Source organism: Neodiprion fabricii, chromosome 4 (assembly GCF_021155785.1).
Source record: "Neodiprion fabricii isolate iyNeoFabr1 chromosome 4, iyNeoFabr1.1, whole genome shotgun sequence".
Taxonomy (NCBI): Eukaryota; Metazoa; Arthropoda; class Insecta; order Hymenoptera; family Diprionidae; genus Neodiprion; species Neodiprion fabricii.
The window spans coordinates 36,635,953-36,662,028 of record NC_060242.1 but is presented as its reverse complement, the minus strand read 5'-3'; the positions used below and the strand labels follow the sequence as shown (position 1 = coordinate 36,662,028).

Genomic DNA, 26,076 nt, shown 5'->3' with positions numbered 1-26,076 from the left:
TCAATTTGTACGATACGAGATGCCAGCGTAACCTCTCTCCTCCTCCTCCTTCATATCGTGCAACTTCCGGTGTTTATAAACAGACCCATGCAATATGCCCGATGTGCGTAAGACCGTCTCGGTTTGTCCCCACCGTAAGAGAATCCGCATTCTATTCTCGGAACCAACGATCGGTTTGATTTATTTTCGTTCCAGGGTTTAGAATTTAAAACCGAATCCTCGGGTAATTTTCTCTCACACAATTATTCCCTCCCACGATTCCTTGTTTTCAATTTCATTCCAAATTTGCCCCGATTTATACTTGTCTTCTTCTTTTTTTTTTTTTTTTTTATTTTTCTTTACCAACTCCCCTGCGCTCGTTGTTCCTTCGAATTGCTTTTGCTCTGTACATAAATTAATGACGACAATGATAATCCATTCGTACCGGAAGTGAGTACGTAAAAAGTTACACAAAATTAAACCCCCGGTGAGATACGATATGTGAATTTTACGAACCTTGGAAACAAGATGAGACAAGAGACGAACCGGAACGTTTCTTCCTGCGTCTCTTTCGCCTGGCTTCTTCTTGACGGGCTTGAACAGCGCTCATGGATTCTCCGTTGGACGCGATTTCCCTGCACCCGCCATCGCCTGACAAACAAATAGAGGAAAACTTTTGATAAGATGATTAAACAAGGACAATCGAACGAAAGATTAAGTTCGTCAAGAGAGTACATGAATGAAAAAGGTTCGGTCATAAAAGCTGGAGTGCCATCCTTGACAACCAACAAATATAAATGTGTAAAAAAAAATTGTTACACATTTCGCAACGAAACACACGTCCGCTGTGCACCCTTATCTGATATTTTAATTTTTCAACATACGAGAGATAAGAGAAAACGTTGTTAAAGAAAAATAAATAATAACAATACTAATAATAGTATGATCAATGTCAGATTAATTTTTTGACAATATGCAACACCTTCGAAGGTATTTCCTACAGATGCACAATAGTCACAACTATTTTAATCCGACTTTAGCCGTTCTAACCTTACCAACTTCAACCTTTCATCAAATTCCTAACTTTTCAATTCGCTTTCGCAAATATTTCACAAAATTATCGCCAAATAGCGTCCCTCCGTTTGTTCGTTAACTATTGGTACGTAAACCAGCAATAATCGCATCTTGTATTATGAATAGTAAGCAGAAAATAATTTAAAAAAAATGTATTATCACGGTAATTATATATGAGAGTAAAAAGGCACAATTTTTACGAATTAGTTAATTAATTGCGCTGTCTAACATACTCGCACGTTTAGTCACCCTTTATTTTTCTTTATCTGTTTTATTTTAATACAGCCTTCGCGATGCTGAATGGGTGTTTTAAATTACATAAAAATCATGAACAACGCGATCCATTGATCTTTGAGACTTTGGATCCCGATCGCCGTTCAACGGTGCAGCATAAAATAATACTAAATGTGAAAAATTGTCGATGAAAGAAAACTCCCGCACGTTACGTATTGTTATATATATTAAACAATGACACATTGTGATATTTTTAGCGCAACATTGAATCGTGCGTTTATATTATCCTACCTCCGACGATACGATTCAACTGTATTATAACCAGCGAAAATTTTCTTTATAATACCATTTTAAATTCGCTGATGTAAAATGTTGTATCAAGTGTGGGGGAAGTAAAAAAAAAAAAACAAACAAATGAAACGTAATACCGAGCGAAGGAAATTGTGGGGAATTTTTAAACACCAGACATTAATAATTATAGATTATCGTGCAAGTCTGGAGAAGAGTGCAAGACTTGCAATGTAACAAGAGAAGACGCAGACGCTGCAAGTCTGCGGCGTTATAGGAGGACGTGACGCGTCGTTGACGGCCATTGTAGAAAACAAGAGAATGAAAAAAAAAAAAACTGTCGTGCAACGTTGCTCCTTGCCGCGTTTTTTTTTTTTTTTTTTCACTGACTGCAGCATTCTCTCGGTCGGATAATAAAAATTTATCGAACCACTTGACATCGGTCATCAGGGGCCGTGGCATTTGTTATCCGTCACAACTCCGTAATTTCGTCGAGTGGAAGAGATCTCGGAAAAAAGGGACTTTAATAATAGAATGAGAATAAATGAAAACCAATCAAAAGTAATGTCACCGAGAGGCAGCGAAATTTCTCAAGTCGAAAGTCTGGTGTCAAGTTTTCAATTTTGTTTCTTCTCTCTCTCTTTTCCCCCCTTTTTTTTACAGTACAATAAGCCAATTGTGAAAATAAATAACGAGAGAACGTAGATAACTTCATCGAACCGACAAACGTTGCATATTTTAAATCATCGGCGATTGGGTAATATTTATATTGTGGAGTAGAGGGATAAATAGATAATACGCGATCTTTAAATAGTATAACAGTTTAATAATTCATTATAGACTAATGATTTACCAATTAGATAAGTAATCACGGTGTTAGTAATTACAGTGTGATATATGTACTGCAGGGACGACTGCTTCGGAGTTGAAACAGGCGGCGGTAGTAAAGGAAGAGAAAGAAAAATGAAATATACATATACATTTTAAAAAAAAACGTAGGTAAAATTAAGCAGCGTATAAAGTCTACAGAACAAACTACAAAGACGCAATAATTACTCGTACACGCGTACACACGCCATATTTTTTATTTTTTTTTTTTTTTAACATCGTCGTCGAACGGAGGAAATTATGAAGAGTTAAAAAAAAAAAAAAAGTGTGGCGCGGAGGGGCGGGAGGGAGGGGAGTTAATAGAATTAATACGAGACAGAAAAAAATTGGGTGCAATTGTGAACGACCAGAGTCTTAAATAAATACGAGGCTGAAACACGTGCTAACGATGAGATAATAACAAATAATAATAAACGTGGCGTCATTCTTCTCTATATCCCCACACACACACACACACACACACGCTGCTTCAAACGGTGTGGAGATTACACGTACGTGTCTCATACGAGGCGACAAAGAGGATATTATAATGATAGGAAAAACAGAAAATAGAGTCATTGTGCAGCGACGAAGAACCGCGAAAATTTCTCTATCCGATACGTGTGTGTGTGTGTGTGTGTGTGTGATATTCGTGCGGTCGCATTGAAAAGTGAAAGGAGTAAAAACAGCCTGGCTAGTAAATGATGCTATAGCTTCGTAGTAATAATGATAATACAGAAACTAATTTAAAACCTCTTTGTACATCTGCACTCTCATCGCTGTATGATCGGGATAATCTTAAGAATTATTTAACAAGACTTTACAAGAGGGTTTTTCCCTTCGCTACGTTTTCCAACAAAAAATTTAGCACCAGCATTGAAAAACGAAACTGGAAAAAGAATATGGATTTTGATTCGTAAGGTCGAAGTTAGTGTAAGCTTTAATGAATATGTTGTAAGATTCAAAATAAAAGTAAAATCGTTATTATTTCGTCATTTTATAAGATTGACCGAAATCCAGCAAACCGGTAATAATATAAAATAAGATTAAAAAAAAAAATGACATTTTGAAAACTCGACTTTTTAGATGCCATTTTCTACAACTACGTTCGATATTTAGTTGATAATTCCCGTTACAAATTTCAAACTCGTTAATATTTCGGTATTATTGAAGAAATTATTATAAATAACGTACACTAAACGCGGTTAAAAATTTTCCAAACTCGTAGCAGCTGGAGGATAGTAACAATTATGCTGAATTAAATTTTTATAAATTTTCAATATTTCCCTGATTTTTCCCGCAAAAAATTTTAACATCTCTTAAATTTTTGTTACCGAATTTACGAAAACGTTGATCCGCTTTTACTACCAACGGGGTTTCAAATTATATACAAGAAAGGAGAAGATGGCCAGGATAAAAATTCAAATTACACAGTATTGCCAATTTCTAAAAACAAGTTCGGCTGAATTAACGAAGCGCGGTTGGAGTTTTTCAATGATTGTTGGGAGGGATGCAACGATAAAATAACTTTTTCCCGGTTTTCCCGGTCTGACGCCACCCTGAGCAGGGACTCGTCCCCGGGGATCGAGGAACGGAATTAGGTAGAGCTCGGTCAGGACGAAACCCTGTTACAACGAAAACGCGAGGGAGGAAGAAAAAAAAAAAAAAAACAATAATAATAATAATAATAAAGAGAGTTGAAAAGGCGGAAATTGGCAAACGCCGGAAAATTTTTTCCCTGGAACGCAACTCGGGTCCCTGAGCGAAATCTGCGATTCGACGGTTGCTCGAGGGACGGGAAAATTCCCGTGACATCGTTTTTTTGGGGTCGTAAGCGTGTTAGAAGATTAGGGCAAAGGGTCGTTTCTTGCGATAGCATTAAACACTACGGCCATTTTATTTTATCAGAGGTTAATTACGAAACGTTGATAAATTGAAATTCATGTGATAAATTACTCTTCCGAGGGTTTCGAGAGTGGCTGCGTTTTTCCCCCGTTGTTCCCTTTATCGAATGCATTAGAGACTGAAAAACGTTTTGCTGCTATAGCCGCGTGCAACAGTTGTACATGGTGTGTGTGTGTAGGATAATAAATTGAATAAAAACTTTATCACCACGTAAAAAAGAATTTTAAAAAGCTGGATGCAGCAGTTGTTATAATCATCTACTCGTACCTTTAAAGGATCTGTTCGTGGTTTAAATATCAGGTTCTTCGTTTATTTGTACAATTTATTTCCATTAAATTCTCTTCAATCTTTTCCAAACACTCGACGCTCAGTTTGAGATCTTTGACCCCAACGAACCGCTTTTAGATCTGCTGTAGGTCAGGTCAGGTCAGGTCAAGTTGGCTGTCGGGTTAGCAACAAATTCACCACGTGCTTCGGGGGGCGCTGTTTTTAGACTAGCAACGAACGTCGGCGATACATTATAACATTATAAAATTATACTGCATTTACAGGAAGTGATACCTGTACTTGAAATTGATTTTCAGAATTCGTCGCAAAAAATCAACACAATATCATCAACATTTTTCTCTTTCTCCTTAACGTGCGATAATGTAATATCTTCACTACGCAAAATGAATACCCAAATACTGCAAGAAAAATATCTCCCAGCGTTGCAGCACACATCACGACGTGTAATATCTCTCTGACGAGCACCGCGAGCAGTTTGTATATCATAACGTGAATAGAATTACGTATCATACACGATCTATTTCGAGACTTCCGCAAGTCAAAGAAATACTTCCCATAAGTTTACACGTTTTCAAAAATAAATCACCGTGTTCGATTTAACGGAGCATTTTTTTTTTTTGTTTCCTTTGAAAAATTTCTTTCCTTCGGAGAAGCAAGAAAAGCATAATTCCTACATTTCCTACCGCATACAACGCGACGAAGATTGATAGAATGCAAAAATATATCCAAAGTTTCGTTTTTTCTCTCCGCATTGAATGTTCTCTTCTTTTTTTTTCCTCACCTCGTTCTCCTTTCTCTCCTAATTTCTGCCTTGTGTCTCTTTTTTTATTTCATGTTTTTTTTTCTTTAATATTTTTTTTGCTCCTTCTACTTCCTTTCGCATTATTATAACAGAATCTATGCCTCGGCGCGGGTTATACATTATACGTATACCTATGACTCATCGATTTCTCAACAAATTTTCGAACGCGCATGATATACTAACAACCGGCTTAGCGAACGCGAATCGCGATGTCAGAGGAAGGGAAGGCAAGGCAAGGTACGAGGAGCATGCACCCAGCAGTGGGCGTTTGTTTCTTAGTTCGTTCACTCGTTTTATAAACGCTCGCGTAGGTTAAAGAGAAATCTTGCGACTGGAATGAGAACAGCCACCAGTCAGTCAGTCGCTCGGTTATCCTTATGTACGTACGTACGCACACATGGGATCGTATAATACAGTATCCGCTAACTGTTATAACTTACGGAGGGGCATCGAGTCGCCATTTTGTACAACTCCGTTCGTTCCACCTGCGGAGCATTAAATTTCTTTTTTTGTTTTTCAACCCCGCCACATTTTTTTTTTTCGACTTTTTGGGGCCTTCTATTCCCAAGCGAAACGGAAGTAGGAAATAAACTACACGCGTATATAACGAAAGATGGATTAGAAATTAAAAAAAATTCCCCAAGTTTTATATGGCGAGGAATGGCGAAACGTCGATGAAAAGAAGAAAAACAGGGGGGAGAAGTCTAACTCAAAATGAAGCTCAAAAAATTCATCCAACAATCTCATTTGACGCTCTGTTTTTTTCTCTTTATCTCATTCTCGTACCGTGTTCGGTGTATCTAAAAGATGTCGCGGTTGCATTTAATTTCATCGTTGAAACGGTCGACATTTTATTTAAAGCAAATGTATTTTCGTACACACGAAGTCTCTTTCTCTGCAGAGAGACGCTCAGCTGTGTTGCGACGGACGACTTCTCTCGGTCTGTTAATGCCGCTGCGGCACAACGACCAACGAAGCAGCAGAAACCAGCAGCAGCAGCTAGTCAAGAGTTCAGTGACTGGCACAGAAAACGACGCCTGACGATCTCCTCGCGAGACGACTGCAAATCCGAAGATACGTTACACAAACCTACGCATATGCATCGAGAGAAAGGGAGAAAAAGAAAAAGAAAAAGGGGAGGGGAGGGGGGGGGGGGGGGGGAGAGACATTGTGCCATAAACTCGATACGGATTAAGAGGAAAAATTTATATCGACGAGTGAATGAATGAATGAATGATGTACAGGGAAGCCGGCAATCATCAGCGCGAAAGACAAGCAAAGTCTTCTTTTCCGATTTTTATTTTACAACAAACAAACACACACGGAGAGACCTTCTAATATCTCCGAGTTACTCGATACATCGCGGTTGGGTTAGTTGGAGAGTTTGGCGAAAGGTTGAACGAACTATTGACCACCAGAGAATTGCTTAATCTACGTGGCGTTAGATCGAGCGCGTAAAGATTAGTAAACAACCGGCAAGTTTATCTCTTTATAAGTATATATCGTTAAGTTCCTCATTCGTAGCAGCTGCGTCTAACGTTGAAAGACGTCACACTCTACGCGTTAATATCTCTATTTAGGTGACGATAAAAATCGATCCGCGATACAAGTAGGTACGTAAAAATCGTACGTTACACGAGTATAATATTGTACTGTTTTTTATGCGATTTTACGCCAGCTGGGTGCGCCAAATGATGAGGCAACTCACTCTCGAGTGTGTGACGTCAAAGGCTGGATCGGTTTTTTTCGTTCTTTCTCTGCTGAGATACCTGGCTCATTTTTTTTCTTTTGTTTTATTCCTTCGTTTTTCATTTTGAAAACCCAGCTTTTCTCAGCGCCACACGACGATAGAATTCAGAGATCGAGAATAAACGCTTCGCTTCTTCTCGCGAGCATGACCGGTCAATGAACGACATACAACATCTGGACACTAGAAAGTCTTTCCTACACCACATCCATACGCGTTACAAAATTTTACTCTCTGCGTCGATAAGAGCCGTACGGAAACACGGTTTTTTCTGTTCTCTTTATTTTCTTCTCAATCTTTCTATCGCGTTAGTAAATTTTGCGCTTCTAAAGTAAGAACAATGAAACGAGAATCATCGAAATGGCAAAAACAGGACGTCAATTTATTGTCAAGAAATAGTACAATCGAATTTCGCAAATGATAATGGAATTTCAATGACAACGAGACAAAAGTTTGTAATATCCGAATTGTGACAGAATCTGCTTCAAGGATTCACCTTCGTTGCAGCAACACTGAACGCCGAAATGGTTTATTTCGAACTCGGAAGCAAGTCTCTCGTCAAGGTATTTCCTTTGTCTCTTTTAAAGCAGGCCGGGAGACTCCCTTTAAGCCTGGCAACTCGGGGCTTGCGCAACAGCCTCGGTTGGTTTAGGAGGCGGCCCTTTGTCCTTCGTATTCGTGGCACCGTCAGCCATGAGCTTCCGTTGTTCGGCAGCCATATACAGGCACGTACCGACTAACCCACATCTGCTCCGAAATCATTTATAAGAGAAACAAACGAGGAGCGAAGGAAAGACAGTCGCAGATATTTCGCGTAACCTTACCATCTCCTAGTTACAAAACTGTCCGTCCCTCTTTCTTTGCCCCTTTTTACAATTTCGTCTTTCTTACGACGTTGAAATTAATAACGTTACAACGCAGCGATACGTTGTTGTTGGGAAAACTCGCTGTTTCCCAAATTTGGAACTGCATCTCGTCAATAAACTAGTGATTTTTCGTTAAACGTACACTTTTGTTATCGTTACCAACTTCAATCGAAAGGTTAAGGCGATGAAACATTGGGGAGAAAATCCCTATTTTCTTAATTTCTTGATAATACTCAAGGAGATAATTGTTTTCACGTCTTCGCTTCGTGAAGGTTTACGAAGTATTAAACAATCCCAAAGTAGCGAAATAATAATTTAACCTCGACACGTTCCGTTACAATAACGTTACCAACTTCAACCCAACGTTATTTTCTTTCTTTCCTTTTTTGAACTTGGTGGAGTTTTTTGACGAGCGTCCGACAGCGATCGTAATCGTTTCGGGTATCGAGACAAGCCATTATGTTGTCCGTCAACTCCTTATATCGGCGATACTTGACGAATAGCGAGTCTTTCTGCGCGTTTCGACAGTTTTTTTATGCTTCCCCCGCAAGGTGTGAAAGTCGGAAGAAGAAAAAAAATAGTATAAACGGACCGACTAGGGTCGGCCGTCGCAACGTTACTATCGATTCTTCAAAGAAATTTCTTTATCATCGTCATGTTCTTTACATCTTCTTCTTCTTCTCTCTTTCTCCATATTTCTCCATCGCATTGACAACAAGTGTATGCACCCTCGCACACGCAAATAGAACAAAGGCAATTTATTTCTTTTCTGCCTTAGATAAGCTTCTCGGAAATTTTGCAAAGAGGAAAATCAAAAATAGCGATAGGGGGGGGGGGCGAACTTGATTCGCGGAAGACGGAGGCTCGTTCTAACACGTAGTCAGTTGTTTGGCAACAATTGCTACCGGTGTGCCGGTCTACTAAACATCGAAGATTATGAAGTTAGTAACGTTTTATTGCAAACGATGCATGTTTGGGAAAAATCGTTACTTTACGACATTTGAGAATGTCTGAAACTTGGTTAAACCATTACAATTAACAAAATATAAATATATTTTTTGCAAAGCAAACTCTTCGAAAAATCATTACAATATTATATGCAACGAACGATGTCCATAATTTAAATTTTCCTCCCGATGTATCGTTTATCGTTAAAGTTGCTAACTTAATCATCGAACCAAACGATCCATCCGTCGATCCTTGAAACTCAAGGATTTTTATCGAGACCCGCCCCGAGATCGGATAACGATATACCGAAAAACACTCCGAACGGGAAGTGTGGAAAGGACGACGGAAATATTTAGCACTTCTGCTTACAGCAAACATCATGAAAATTGATGTATACGTGTCAACGAGATTATGAAATATAAGCAAGGCGACGAATACATAGATTCTTATGTTTATCTGAATATCTCACCTCTTCCGGACTCCTGCCGCCCGTCTTCACGTTCCTCCAATATTTTCTCGACCATCTTGTTCGGCGAGATGTTGGAAAAGTGTTCTCTTTTGCTTCCGGTGGTCCTGATAGCCTAAATTTCTTTGACTTCCTCTTCTAAACTCTTTATCAGACGCGCAACGATCCGAAGGCCGAAAACGCAGCCGATAATAGTACGATTTTTTTAAATTGTTTATATACAATTTTTATTTATTCTCCAATGTTTAAATCTTTGCACCGATACCAATCGATAATTATAATATTATAATACAATTATAAAAAATAATAGTCAGTCGTAGATATATTTACAAGAGCGATTTTTTTTTTTTATGCTCGGTTCTTTTTGCTTTGTTTGTTTTTTTTTTTTTTTTTTTTTTATTTCTCCGAGCGAGAAAGGTGGAACGGAAAATCAGCGAAAATTAAAACCGTTTACATCAACCAGGTATTACTGATATTTATATTCTTCGGGTCTCGGTTCTGCGTTGGTCTGACGATTAAATACAAGTGTTGTAAACACCGTCTAATTCTTTGTACGTCAGATCGGTAGAAGTGGTGGTAGAACTTTTATTGGTTTCCTTCACTTTTTTTAAATACCTTTGATGTATATACCCCTTTTTTTCTGTGGATACCTGCTTATGCTGGTGATTCGTTTTTATTTTTCGTCTCTCGATCTCCTTCCGATGGTACGATTATTACCTCGTTTTTTTTTTTATTTTTTTTTTTTACACACCTCTTCAACAAGTAGGTTATAATATATATCAGTTAGGGTATCACAGATATAAATAAATATAAATCCTATCTATTCTTCGCGTGGTTTCGACTAAATATTTGTTTGTTTGTTTAAATTTGTTGTTGTTGTTGTTGTTGTGGTTTTGATAATTATTATTATTATTACTTTTTAACTCTCCTTTAAACAAACAATCATCTAGTTTTATTTAAATCTTTTTTTTTTTTTAATTATTTTCGTTTTTTGAATAAATACTATCACAGACTTGGCACTGCACTTCTTTTTCTTCTCCTTCTCTCAGGTTTTTTTTTTTTTAAATTTTACCCCTCTTATACAGCTGCCGACGTATCGACGATTTTATCCGATATCAGCAGGGTCAAAACCACTTTCTCTCTCTCTCTTCTCTCTCTCTCTATAATCAACCCTTTGGATCCCGACGCCTCTCACAACTATATCTCGCCTTATATATTCTTCTTTCGCCTTAGCTCTCTGTATCTCTTTTTCTCCTTCCCTCTCTTGCTCGCCAAACCGCTCCAACAAACTTGCCGACAAGAAAAGCTGACCTCGAAATAGTCAGGCTCTCCGATAACGTGTGGTTATCCGTCTTAAATAGGCTTTCGAATATGTACTCGAAACCCCGTGGTGTATTCGTTGTCGCTATCACTCAGCCTCTCTCGCACGCAGCGGCAATTCGGCTCGGAAGCGCAAAAATTCCTTCGGCTAGCACATCGGGTCTTGTCTCGTTCACCGTCCCTCACTGCTCGGCAGTTGGTTTCCGACTAGCCTCGCCAAGATGGCCGCCCGACTACTAACCCCCCCGTTCACGCCCCTCCAAATCGCCCGATCCTACCTCCCCTCCGACGCCGACTTCGCCCCCCCGCCCCGCCCCCTTCATCCATTCAAACGCCCTCTGCAGCAACTCGCGGCTCACTTGCGTCACGTAGCACATCGAGGTTCTCAATTTGAGGCTCTTCCATCCTTCCTTCCTTCCTTCCTTCTTGCATGACGTGATTACACACCAGACACGAGTGTATATAACGTACTGAGAATATATATACGTTGTGTCGGCTGATGGATTTTCAACTGAAAAGTTCGTTTTCTGTCTCGTATGATTGTTGTTGCTGTTGCTGTTGTTGTTGTTGTTGTTGTTGTTTATTATTACTTTTTTTGTGTTTTTAAATCGCAATTGGTAATTTAGGGAATGGGGGTGGGGTGGTGGTGAATTTCACACTGAACATTTTTTTTAAACACGTCGTAGAGTCTCTTAATCGCGGAAACGGGCGTCTTGGTACCATTCTTTTATGCGAAATAAAGGCCTTTTTCCGACATGTTTCGCAGTTTCTTTAACTTTGTCGATATCTTTTTTACAATATTGAGACATTCAATTTTGGTTAGGAAAACTGAGAGAGCTTTTTCTGCAATTCTAAAAACAATACCTAGATATCTTCTTGTTACATTTTTATAACTCATTTTTGATGGAAAAAATCACTTTTGGGGTAAATTTCACCCGTTGCGACTGTCATGCGATTCTACCAAGATGTGACCCGATTAGGGTTAATTTTTACCGTTTTTTCACAACTGATTAGAATCATTCTATTGGTTTACCAATCGACAAGCTCAACTTAGCCAAAACGGTAACTTTTCCAATCTACGAAAATTCAAAATTCTGCGATTAACTTCACACGACTGGCGAATATTGATGTCGTTTGTTTTTTTTTTTTCTTGTTTTTCCTAGTTCCTTTCTGGTTTTCCATGACGGCATTCAGATTCGCGTCGACGTGCAGCTGCAGGACGGCTAGGCAAAGTAACAATCCTGAATCTGTTCAACTGAACCTAACTAACAATGAACGAGCGTTGAGATTCGCTGTAGCCACAGGTGTTGGTTGCACGACGCGTTCGTCATGCAAGCAAGCGAACGTGTAGGAAGAAATCCTGTCCCGTGATCCTTGGCTGCATGTAAATGTGTATGTAAGAAGCTGAATTCACATCAGTCCTGCCGTACCGCGCATTGTGCCTTGTTTTATCCATCCCACGTTCGATTCGTGCATTATAACGACATAACATACCGATCCGACGATAGAGTGAAAAAAAAAAAAAACATACGTATAATAACGTACGCTGAAACGCCAACGTAACGCAGACTCCTTCGTACGTTTAACCGTTCAATGTTTAGGAAGCCATTTTCTTTCCTTTTTCTTACAGCCGTGATAAAAATATGCGATAATAACTGATCTCAAATAATAAATCACGCCAGGTCAACGGCAGACTATTATTATTTACGTTTCGACGATCTTTCGCGACAACAAACCGCAGAATTGACGCAAAGCAGATATAATAATTTTTTTTTTTGTTTTAATCAACGAGGTCGGATAGGGAAGGGGGAAGGATAGAAGAAAATACTTCGATACAGACGTAACAAATAAGGTTTTATTTTTCTTGGTAATTTTCTCTTCCAATATTGATTATACGCATAGGTAGGATATACAACATTCCGTGTCGCGTATCCATATATATATATATATATACATATATGCGAACACGGTTCGACGCAAGGTTGAGATTGAGAACCCGACAGAGCGAAGTTCTGCGATACAAGACGTTATCACCTGACGAGTGGGGTTACGCTCGCGTACGAATCAATCTATCCACCAGGTATAACGTTCGGAAATCCGAGTCATCGCGTAATAGTTCTGAGAATCATTAAAAACAAAAAAAAAAAAAAAAAGAAACACGCCTCCACGTCTGCGGTTGTTCGCAGCATCGGAATTCCGGACGGTAAAAAAGGGTGTTCGCCTGGCACTCTTAACGTGGCCGAGATGAGAAACGGAACGGCGACAAATTGTTTATCGGCGCGGTTTCATCAGGTTGCGAACTCGTTCGAAAACCGTTGCGGAAATACGAGCATCGTCGTGTGAGAGAAGGCGAGGCGAAGGCGACGGTCGCATCCGTGCCGATGGTCGCGTGGCATTTGTTTTGTGATGCTGCTGCGCGCGCAGCCTTCGTCCCGTATCGGCCACGTATGCCAGCGAGCATTGGCTGCGTTCGCTCCGCTCTGCCACTACATACTATATGTGCTCATCTACGACGATGCTTCGAGAACGAACGATCCTGCACTACGTGACTCGGGTGCGCCCCCCCAAGCCCCCTCCCCTCCTCCCTCCCTCGCCATCCCCGCGGCCGATTCTTTTTTCAGTGCACGATGAATGCAGAGTGCGCCGATGTGTATTCACGCACGACCGATAATATCGCGCTCTACGTACACGCAGCCTCTTAAACTTTATTCACCGCCTCTGGCTGTTAAATATACATAACGTAGGTATGAATTTAATCGAAAGATGTCCGCGTCAGTTACACCCGCCTGTAACACCGATAGTCCCCGATGCGTTACCGCAGTAGCAAAAATCTTAATTATCTAAGGGGAATGTTAAATTGTACAACAAATGAACATTGATTGTGTTATTTCCTCGGTAATATACCTCTGCGCGTAGGTACGTTTTTATACCGGATGAGAAGATGAAAATCCGCATGCGAAAAAACCTCGCTAGATAATCCTCACTTCGGCAGTGATGTTTACTCTTGAAGAAATAATTCCGCTGACGCGGTATAAGGTATACGATATACGGCGTGGAATCTGTACGCTTCTTGACGGAACTTTAACGTCGCGTGTGTGTGTGTGTGTGTTTAGTTTTGTCGATCCCCCTCGTTTCCCCTTCTTCAATGCTCGGTTATAGAATATATTATATTCCTATCCCACATCCAACGATGCTCAGAGCTTAAAGGCACGTACATAATAATTTACGCGTAGATGAATCTAACGCGGAGTGTTTTATACGCGTAGCGATTTCGGGGGAATCGCAAGAAATAAGTAACTATAACATTGAACCGGAAGGCACAAAACTACCTCGTATTCCGAGCGTGTTATTCAACCTTAAACCTTTCACCTCTTACGTTATAGCAGCACAGGAGGATCTCACAATTTCGGTTGATGCACTCCGCAGGTCAACGTTTCCGAGTATTTTAATTACGCAAACCACGCTTCCGGAAGCGGCAGAGAAACCGAGATAAACATATTATTCGATAGCGCAATGATAGTGCTCGTTCGAAAAGATTCTTTTTCTTTGTTGTTATTATTAATGTGGTTGTTGTTGTTATTATGGTGTTTCTTTTATTTCGCAGCCAAGATTTTCGGCTGCGAAATAAATCGGCTCCTGATTCGGCATGCTCGTGAGTCTCCAGCGTTTCTTACAGCAGGAAAACGACACGTTCTCTCCTTCGGAAACGATGTGTGCACATGTACACATGACAGTTGATAGGTGCACAGGCTGCCGGGTATGCAGCGACTTGGTCCAAGGGAACGGTGAACCGACCGGTTTAACCAATGATGAGGCATTTTAAATACACACCACCTCATGCCTACCCACACTTGTCGTTCCGATGCGCTACCTTATTCTAGGCTCACGCCAACGCCACTTCGGGCAGTTCACAAATCCAGCGTCGGGTTTCCCCCTTCTTCGGGCTAGACGGACAATTTACGAAAAGACAAGAATTTTGTTAATTGCGTTCAAGCGAAAGGATGTCGTTTCGATTCTTTCTTTCGCAGAAAATTTCACGGATAAACGGTCATTTGATAATTCTTATCAAAGTTTAATACATTTACGCACGAATCGTGAAGTATTTAAATATCGATGTGATTTCTTCTCGTTGTGAGAATTGTGGGGAGAGACCCTAAACCCAGGCTTTTCACAGAGATATCTACAAATGTTATACAGTCAGCATCGAGTTATGTGCTTTCGGAGAATTCAAGCGGAGGAGTAAAATACCGACAATGATAAAATTATCGCACAAGTAATAAATAAACTTGACCTACAACGGCCAACCAATTATTCTGTGATTCTGCCAAAAAGAAAAAAAGAAAATATAAAAAAACTGGATAAAAATTTCACAACTAAATCGTCATTATGCATTATTACACGTGATTTATATTTCAAGGACCGTCGAAGTTCTCTGCAAAGCTCGTGATTCGTGATCATCGACCCAAAAAACCTGACAACACCAATTTTCATTCGCATCCATTAATCCATTCTCAAGATATCATGACTTTTATTTTACTTTTTGGAATTTTTTTATCTAAATAATTCACAAGGTACCGAACCGATCAAAGCCAAAATCTAATCAGTTCTAAGTTTGGAAAAGACGCGTCGATTCGAACCAAACACATTTGAAATCACATAACTCGCTCTCGACATATCGTCGGAAAAAAATATTCATCACACACATACATACACAGACACAAAACGTCCATCCTAGAATGACTGGAGGTGATTCTCTAAAAACTTGAAACGTGGAGATCCGGTGAAAACTCAATTTTTCATTTCTCCATCGAGGACAAAACTTGCTTCTTTCTCTAAAATCAGAGAAATAGAAAGTTAAAAAAAAAGTAAATATTGTAAATAGTTTATGACACAATGGTTTAATCGTGGATCAAAAATGGAAGGAAACATAATATTATTACACCTGTAAGGGTGCGGTAAGAAATTGAACTGCGTCTACCAACATCGATGCAAGGAAAACACCGGTGTCCGTACATCTATAATCTATAGATAGAAAAAATGGATGTGGATTATATTTATAACAATGTATATTTACACAAATTCCCGAAGCACCGAAGAACCAGGTTGTGTGGAATTCAAATTGGAAGACAATGAATTCATTCACCAACGAAGTGCGTTTTCGTGTACAAAACTGTGCACCTATATACGTACCCAAGTAGATATACATACGTGTGCCATATATAGGTATATGCACGTTGCACAAGGCGTACACTAATGTGTGCGTGGACAGAATTGAGATTTTTGTTTGCGATTGAAATTTGGAATCCCGTTGTCGAAAGCCGACTGAGAAAAACAATGGATCCCTCACGCTTGAAGTAATTGCAAAAATCCACGATGTTTAAGTTGGTAACGTTAACGTATCGAAACGATGAAAGAGAAAATTAATATTTTTCACTTTCGGAGTAAGTGAGGAAGTTGAATTTAGAAAATCTCAGTTTCTTGATGGTGTATCAACGGTTTGCTAAATTCCAGGTAATCCTAAAGTTGCAAGATAATGACTTTTTCGAAATATGCATCGTTACAACAACGTCACAAACTTCAACCTGATAAGAATGCAGCAGCTGCCGGTTAACAAAATTAGTTTAAAATATTAAAATCCGAGACATGTTTGTCTCGATCGACCGCGGAAGAAATCGTTTTCAGTCTGAGATTTCTTTTCTACCTGATAAGAGGTAGAATAGTGAAAAAAATTCATTCGTAAAATCAGGATTAATAAAAATAATGAAATAAAAATCTGGCCACTAAGGATTTCCATTTTCACTATCATAAACTCAGGGATGGTTCGACCGATTTTGGTCAGAATTTAATCAATTATTAGTTAAAAAGAACTGTGTTAATTCATACCAAAGTCATTAATTTTCGAAATATCCTCATGCGAAAAATTGATACAGTAAAAAAGAAACTCAACTTTTCACTTGTTATCTTCTCTGCAAACGAAAGAATGGCAAATTAAAAAATGATTAAGCCAACACCGCGCACGTAATCGTTCGATGAGAAACTGTTTACGTCGGATAACAATATTATGAACTCTTTTACCGGCAAAAATCGTTGCCATCCCCCATTTCTGCACGACGATTACACGTAAGATTTGCAGCGCGTGCAAATTTCCGTTTAATTGTTTTTCTGTCAATTTATACTTATCTGAACAAAAGTAAGATAATTAAGTGAAAAGAGCTAACGGCCGAGATAAAAGTATACACATTATGTTACAATTCGCACGCGCCTCGGTTTTAACCCTCATTTCGACGCAAGATAAAATTTAATTAAAAAAAAAAGATATTGCGGTATGGGAATGATTGTTTAATGCGCAGCAGTGGTATAATCGTAAGTCGGTAGTCATAACCTCGCATTCTATAACAGAGCAAGAAGCACACGAGTGAAAATGTGATACGAATCTGTGAGATAATCCCTGGTATAATATTCATTATCAGTGAAGGCTAACGATCACTTTTTTTCCTACAACTATCTTTTATTTTTAATAAATATTATTATTATTATTGTTATTGTCTTTGGAAGATTATTATCGATCACTCACTCATCCATATCTATATACGTGTAACGCACAAAGTTTGAAATTGTTACTTATATTATTCTCATCGTATTCACATGCACATATCTTTGTACGTAATATATCAGCGTGATATAAAAAAAAGTATTGCACTATTTCGGTGTATATTTGAATATTTCGAACGTTCGATTGAGAAAATAATAGAGAATAATAAAATTGAAGATGAAAATTGGCGGTAATTAACGAAGGAGAAACAATCTTCTGGGAAAAAATTTGTCACTTCTGCTCTACAACACGCAAGCACACCGTTTTACTTCTCGTCGGCGAAAAGACGATTACGCAACACGTACTTGACCAAGATTCGTGCCTACAAGTAACGAACACAAGTGAAGTTATTTCGAGCAATCGCTTATCTACACAACTACATACCATGCGTACAGCTAATGCGTATACAAAGATGGAAAGAGACGAAGGGGGGAATTTGACCGTCAATTTATCAACATATAGTAAGATCTAGAACCATTGATTTTATCATTAGGTTAAACGCTTATGTAGTAACAGCCTTACTCTTCCACCGCAAAAACAATTATGAAATTCTGCGCCGAGTCGCTGCTCAAACCCGTTCAAAATATCAATAAAAAGATGCTCTTTCGAGATATCGGTCAAACTGTATAATATTGAACGGTTCGATGTTTGGTACGTTGTGTAATACATGTTATATACATCGTATGGTATATTCATAATTTATTTAACAGAGCCCGTCACAGTGCGGGAAACACAAAAAAGAGAAGACTTCACCGCGCGAGTTGACGAACAAGAAACGAGAAAGAAGAAAGGAAGCAAAAACAAACAAAAAAAAAAAAAAAAAACGACGAGATTGTACAGATCCGTTTTCCACGCGTTTTCCTGCAGACTGGGCGTAATTTTCAACGTCATTCTCTAATTTTTCTTGACAAGTTGCAGCAAGTCGTATGAAAAAATCAAATTTTCGTATCAATTCATTATATCGATCAACTTACGTGCGCGCAGTTTCGCGTTACATCGCGTTATACATAAAAAGGTATAATTAAGTGCGAAAATCTAATTCCAGAAACAACCTGAACGTTATCTCACAACATATAATATCACAGAAAAGCGACATTTAGGAAGTAACGCGTTCGGTTCACAGAATGAACGCGCCGGGTGTTAATTTGAAACTAATCGCGGTTGAATGCGAAGAACTATATATTGCCATACAGAGAGACCACGTGTACGCAGGAATATACGTGACAATAAGAGACAATGACAGATATCCACTGCAGCTATAGTCAATATTTGAGTGGTCTTAACGAGGGGTTGGTCACTCAAGGGATCGTTGAACCATCTTATCCGAAATCTAACAGGAAATGACCAGAAGTCGCTAGAAGTCGCTGAAAATCGTTCGAATAGTATGATTCCTGATTTCCTCGCAACTTCTCAAAATGTATAGGAAATCACGGGGAATGAGCAAAAAAAAAAAAATCATGTGATTTCGGGAATCACTGAGAATCACTAATCCACTTTCCAACTAATAAGCAAGCGTTTGTCTCCTATCGTAAGTGAAAAAAGTTTAAGTATTCATGAAAACGTTTATAAGAGAATAAAAAAAATTACTTCAATTTCATTAACAACCTATGTTGTTGATTTGATATCCACGTATCCCTAATCGTAATTTAATTACTGTTAATCTGTGATAATTAATAAACGTTCATTTCTCGACATGCCAGAATAATAAATGATTTCTGAGAAATCACCCGTAATCGTTGGAATCGGTAGAAATCACACGAAATCGACTCGTTTTAGAAATCGTTGAGCCGTCGAATTTGCGATTGACCGGCCCAAAGTAGGGAGAAACACACCGTGACGGACAGACTCCGGGCAATTATATTATAGACGAAATATCACAACATCGTTTTTGATCGGTGAGTCTGGATGGAGAAAAAAAAAAAAAAAAGTCGATAAAAATTACACAGACAAGAGAAGAAGGTGAAAAGAAACCGCGTGTTTCTGTAGCTCGCATCTTGCGTATTCATAAGGAGATAATAACCGATACACAATCGGGAATTACGCAATTACGTAACAAAAATCACTACACTAACTACACGTTAGGCGTTCGTCGATGCTCGAGAATATTCGTTAATTTGAAAAATCCCTCAAACGCTACGCTGATGCTCGACTAGGCGACGATTCTAGACGATACTACCAAGTATATCGTATACGATGTTTCGGTACGTCTTTACACGCGTATACGTATTCGTAAACGTCACATATGTGTGCACGTGTGTGTATGCATAACCGATGCGTGCAACGACCGAAGTATACGCGTTCCTCTCTTCCGTTCTCACTGCGACGTTTCTTGCACTCGCCGCTACACGCTCTGCCTATATTACGATGCAACGGACGACTAATTTTCAAAAATTATCGGTCGGTTTAATTACGTAATACGATCTAGTTGATTCACGATTCGTGAAAAAAAAAAAAAACAAAATAAAATAAAATACACGATTCTACTGACTAAACGCATAATTCGGCGTAAATTCGTGATCCGGAAAGGTTATCGTTATTATTACATATATATATATATATATATATATATATATATATATATATATACGCGTTTATTTTTCAGATGCGATCTCTTGCGGTGAGGTAAAAAAAAAAAAAAAAAAAAAAAACACAGGCTATCTGTCAGAGATTATTGTTATTGTTATTTCCGAGTCATTCTAACGATAAATCCGTGGCAACATTCAACGGAATTTTATACAACAGTTTCCGGCGATACGCGACGTGATCGTTTTATACGTAATAACAACACACACACACACACACACACACACACACACAGCAGTGCTTTTTATTGCCATTTTTTATTAATTTTCTTTCATTTCGATTTGGCCGATTTTACTTTATCTTTTCTTTTTTTCTTCCATTCGAATTCGCCGCACTTACGCCTGTATGAAAAATTCCTTCCATTGCAGGCAATTGACACGTATAATAATTTTTCGCCCGCGTTATTACACAAATATATGTTATACGTGTGTGTGTGCCTGTGTACAAAGCGCGAACTATGAAACATACGCCGCGAAACTTCTCCAAGGCTGTTGGTGACAATTGACAATAACGAGTGCGATACACGTACACATATATATACAAACACATATACATACATATATATATATATAGATATATATGCGTGTATACCCAGTATGTATAGGTAGAGTCAAATACGCGCTAGTTTCGCGAATCAATTCTACGTCACACTCGCCTAGATGCGGATAGAAAACTGTGCACGTAGGCATGTTTGCTAAACGTGTCTACATATTAGATACGACGGTGTCTTTGCACCTTTGCGTACGTGCATGCATACATATGTAGGGGTAGACACACACACACATATATATACATATATATATGTAAATGTGTGTGTCCGTGTGTGTGTATATATGGTTGATCCGTTGTTTTTCACTCGTTAGAGTGACTCGTCAAACGTTTTATTTACTGTAAGTCGTATATAACGACACGTCGCTTGTATGTAATGCGTGTGTGTACGAATGTAATTGACTAAATCAAGATAACGTTGTTTAAATTTTTTACTCGCATTATAATTTCTATCATGAAAATATATATATATATATATACACACACACACTATAAGTGTATGCATGTATAAAACAAGAAGGAGAACGAGAACAACAATTGGAATATAAAAAAAACGTTTAAAACACTCCGCGCGATGATACGCAGGAACTTAAAGCCGCGAAGGATTGCAATTGCGGTTTACCTATCATCCGGAATTTTTCCCAAGGACGAAACCAGCCACAAGTCTTGCGGTTAGCAAATTTATACATATAGAATAAATAAATTTGAAATAAATGTATAATCGCATAATTTTAGCATGCATATGTTGTAAGGCAAACGGACGATTGGTTTTCTGACGCAAAATTTTCAGATTTAACATCACGCGCTCGTAACGCATTCGACTCGTTGGATTTTTCCCTACCGATATTAAAGTAGAGATAAGTAAGTAATAATTGAACGAGGTTTCTTCATTACGTTTCATTTAATTTCATTTCATTTATTCTCGTTTCTTCTCCGTTTATACTTGAAATATATCGTTGTTGCTGGCGCAGATAATTATTCAGAGGAGAAAAAGAACAAAAAAAAAAAAAGAAACGAGAAAATAAACCCGTTTGGCATTACTCGCAAACATTGTCATCACTCCGTACGTACTCTCGCCGTTTTATTGCGTCAGAATTTTTAATTGATTTCGACAAATCGAGAAGGTTGAAAGCAAAAATAAAAAAAAAAAAAAACCATCATGGAAAATAAAAGAAAAAAGAAGAAAATAATCAATTCTCGCGTAATTAAGTATCAAATTTGTACAAGACAAAAAAAAAAAAAAAAATAACTTCTGCGTATATGGATAACCCCCGTTTATATATATTCTCCGATATAAATATACATGCGTGAACGGAGAATCGTGAACGGCGTAACGTACATGCAACAGTGGGAAGTGGAAGAAATAAAAAAAAAAAAAAAAAAAACTATAAAATTCTAAAGCATTTCATAGCCATACACCGTTAGACAAACATCCGTTCGTCGATAAAAACAAAACTTGTTTGATTTTCTTCTTTTTTCTTTTTTTTTAATCTTAATTGTCAATTTTTTTTCTCAATCAAGCAAAGATTTTCTTCCACGCCACGGCGACAAGTTTTGCTGTTTCTTTTTTTCATTTGAATTTTTTTTTCATTCCAAGAAAACGTACGTACGGAACACATATTATTATATTTATGCCGATGCACGAAACAATGAGTAGAAATAAATAGTTTTTTTTTTTTTTTGTTTTATCTCTGCCGTTTCACAAACATGTCGATCGAATGAACAAGAGATTTTTGTACAAAAGAATCAATTTTTACCCATACATTTAAATCGACGATTTTTTTTTTTTGCTTCGCCCATGGATAACAGAAAAATATTTATATACCGATTGAAATCTTGTTGTCGATAAAAAAATCCGACGAATTAATATCTTCCTCGAAACGCGATCGAAATCAGTGTATTGTTCATCGTGTCCGTCATTGGAAGTGATTCGAGGAGTTGAATTTTGACGGGTTTGCATTTCATGAATAAATAATTTAACCAACGGGGCGTAAAACGGATATTTTAAATTTAATTCACTAGCAATCACCGCTCATCTCGGCCCGTTTTAACCTTTACAGGGCCTTCGGAGGGCCCGGTTCTTTTAGAAGTCAGCAGATAACTCGGCAACTCCACCGGACGTGTTGACTATTTATATACAAAAGCGATACCTCTAAAGAATATCGAATTTCAAGGGAAAAATGCCGGCCCTCTAAAGGTTAAATTCACCGCTTAAATGGCAGAGCAATTTATACAGCTAAGGTTGATATTATTTCAGTGAACAATATTTGGTTTTGGATTAGGAAAAATTGTCGCCAACGCTGGCGCGGTTATAAATATTTTCGTTCGACTGTAAACAATCGTTGTTAATCTGTTTAAATGATTTCTTTTTACCGCGTTTTAAACGAGACGATCTTTTCCATTTAGTTTTGTTACTTATTTAATTTTTGTTTCGGTTTCTTAATCGATATGTTTTCCCATATATCTTAACCAATACGTTACAACCATATGTTATAATTAAAACCTGAATTTTAATTACAAGTAAAAATAAATACAATTCGTAGTTAAATTCTGCAGACCGTGCACGGAGTTTTTAAATAAATTGCATTCAACAATCCAGTAAAAATTAATGAATTTCTGTACACGATTATCAAAAAGGAAAAATAAAGCAAAACTGATTCATTTATCCGCGTGACAGTTGTTGAAATAATAATTGTAACGCAAAAGGTAAGGAAAAAAAAAAAAAAAAAAATTTACTGTACATATTAAAAATAAGCATTGAAAAAACTTTTGTGTTACAACTGTAGGGTCAATTTTTTCTCTTTTTCCCCCTCTCTTTCAATTCTCTTGGCATAGAATAGTTGACACATTAAACACCTATTATACGCGCTTGTTCATCGCTTTGAAATAAAACATTAACCTGCAGGATCTCCACGACATACTGTTTTTTCAATATTGTAAAATAACAATTTTGTAAACCGTAGGGGAAAAAAAAAAATAAAGTGTTGGCAGTATTTTTCGATTGAAATTTTTTTCTACTATTACAAATTACCCGGCTGAACGCCCTTTTTATTTTCACCCAAAGACGATCGTCAGCGGCAAAACCGTGCGTTCGATTTTCGTCAAAGAGCCGTAAAATTCGTATTATAAGTACACGTGTAACAGGTTCACATGTGCAATAAGGTGAATGTCTAGATAAAGTTTTGCACCGGCTGTTTGGTAAACAAGTTGCGATTAACGCGCGCTTAGAAACTTCTTTGCCGCAGGTCGATGAACTTTGAGCCCCCCCCCCGTCCCTTAATGCGAAAAACATTCTTAACCCAAATCAAGTTGACCACACACCCAAATACCCACTTCACCTACATTAAACGTACATATATGTATAAATAAAAATTGTATACGTGCGGCGAGATGGAGCCTTTGAATTATTATACACGTCAAAAGAGGTAGAAAAGAATGCATATTATTGCAATTTAGTTTAAGTTTATCCAGATATTGGCAGAAGAAAGCGAAGAAATCAAATCGACTTTAACGTCTGATAGAACAAAAGAAAGTAAGAAAAAACATGATAAAGAACGATATCAGGAATAAAAATTATTCTACTCATCGTCGACTGTGAATTTCAAGTTATTATAATAACTGGAGTACAAAATATTTGGTGAAAAAAGTTTTAGAACGATAGAATTAACGAAAAAATGGTGGAAATAAAATGTTGTACGTTGTAAGGAATTCTCCGTCATCTCGGCCACTTTTATTCGTCGATGTCTCGGGTATTTTTTATATCCCGAAGGTTTGTAGTATTATTCGGGAAAGCCGTGTATGAAGTATTTCCGACTTTCAGGACAAACCCTACGCGAGACGACACGTTTTTTTTTTTTCAACTTATTACAGAGAGCAAGCTATTGGTTGTAAAAGAAAAGAATTTTCTAGAGAAAAAAAGTTATCATTTGTTTTTAACGTTTCAGTGGATTTAAAAAGATAATTTTATCAATGTTGGGAATGACGACTTTTGCAATTTAAACTTGCCTGTATCACATAATATTCAGCTGCAACTCGATGAAAAGTTGATTTTAAATTAATTGTATGTTTCAAAGATTTATTCAAAGGTGTTTAAGCGTTTATGTTTACAACGGTGAAACTGTAATTTATTGTTATAAAATTATGATAATTGATAAATATCGACTAATTGGCATAACACATGCGGCGTAAAGATTGAAGATTTTTTTAAAGAACTGAATTACAGTTTACTGTGCGTAGGTATATACCGGGACGATCTCTTGAAATTTGAAAATCAACCGCGCATGCGCCAAATAATCAAATCTCATTGGTCGGCCAAATCTTCCCGCAGCGATATTCTTGTCCGCGATGCAGGCCGGCCAACCTACGCAAAACGTCTACGTTTTAATTTTCAAAGAGCAAAAGCATTAAATTCCGACCGTTCTTCGAAGAATCAATTTTCCGACCCAATAACGAATGCTTCCCAAGCCTTTCCGAGTCGCTACCTCAATTATTTGAGATTCTAGCCTCGAAAATTCGTATCAATCACATCGCCGGCAGAAAGAGTTTGACGGCTGAAACTCGGGATGGCCAGCCTGCAAGAACAGCCGATAAAACTCGCGCATGCGCGGTAGATATTCAAGTTTCAACGGATTGTGCCGGTATATGTATATACACCATCAAATGTGCATTTATGTGAATATATATTTATAAATATAACGCATCATACCTACCTTACAGGTATATTACATCCATGTGCACGGTGAATATATTGCGCAGTGTTTGAAATATTACTCATTCGAGAGAAAAAAGTCATTTCACTTTTATATTTATCATACACATATACACACCTCTACGCATTTCAAGAGTATGATAATGTAATGTTTATTATTATCATCATTGTTGTTATTGGTATTATTTTTATTGTCATTATTATCATAATCATCGCCACAGACAACGATTCGAAGTCTGCGGCGTGTTTGAGTTCTCTCAGTTTTTTTTTTTTTTTTTTTTTTTTTATCCCCGTTTAGAGGCGTGTAACAACGTATTGCGAGGAAGATATAGAACGAGTGAGAAAAGGAAAATAAACATTAGCGGAAGAAAAGAAACTGGACATTTCCGGATATTAGAACTCGATTCGTAACGTTGCGACAGGTAAATATGTGTACATATCGAACACTGGCACGCCTTACGGGATGACTATTTGTTTATACAGTGTTTTTCCCGAGAATTTTTCAACGTTTCTCGTTCTCTCGTTTCTTTTTATTTATTTTTTTTTGTTTTTATTTTTAATTTCAATTACATTTTCAACACAGTCGAACGAACTTCCAACGGCAAGGCAATCCGTACGAGAACGACAATTTGGATAATGGATGTAAATTATATCGTGTAATATGCGACAAGATCGTTCGGGTTTCAATGTCAAGCGATTTATTGGTATATTATTAAACAAAATATTTACCTGGCGACGAAGATGCTGAATTGCCACTTCCGCTCTCCGCAGTTTCAGTCCCCTCCTCGTTACCTTCGACCAACAACGAAACTTCTTCCTCCTGAAACAAATGATTCGGATATTTCTCAAATTTATGTACG

The 26,076-nt window shown here is 37.9% G+C and overlaps 1 protein-coding gene across 2 annotated transcripts in view; it reads right to left on the bottom strand.

The window, feature by feature from the left end:
* The window catches only part of LOC124181425 (MAP kinase-interacting serine/threonine-protein kinase 1-like), an 89,513-nt gene that overhangs the window by 13,486 nt on the left and 49,951 nt on the right, over nt 1-26,076 (bottom strand). Inside the window, exons 2-3 of one of the 2 annotated variants that reach the window (XM_046567998.1) lie at nt 25,946-26,036; nt 496-630 (exon numbers count right to left, since the gene is read on the bottom strand). In XM_046567998.1, the coding sequence (XP_046423954.1) occupies nt 496-630; nt 25,946-26,036 (226 nt within the window). Of the gene's footprint in view, nt 1-495; nt 631-9,467; nt 11,010-25,945; nt 26,037-26,076 lie in introns of those variants that run through there. The other variant, XM_046567999.1, reaches the window with a different exon arrangement.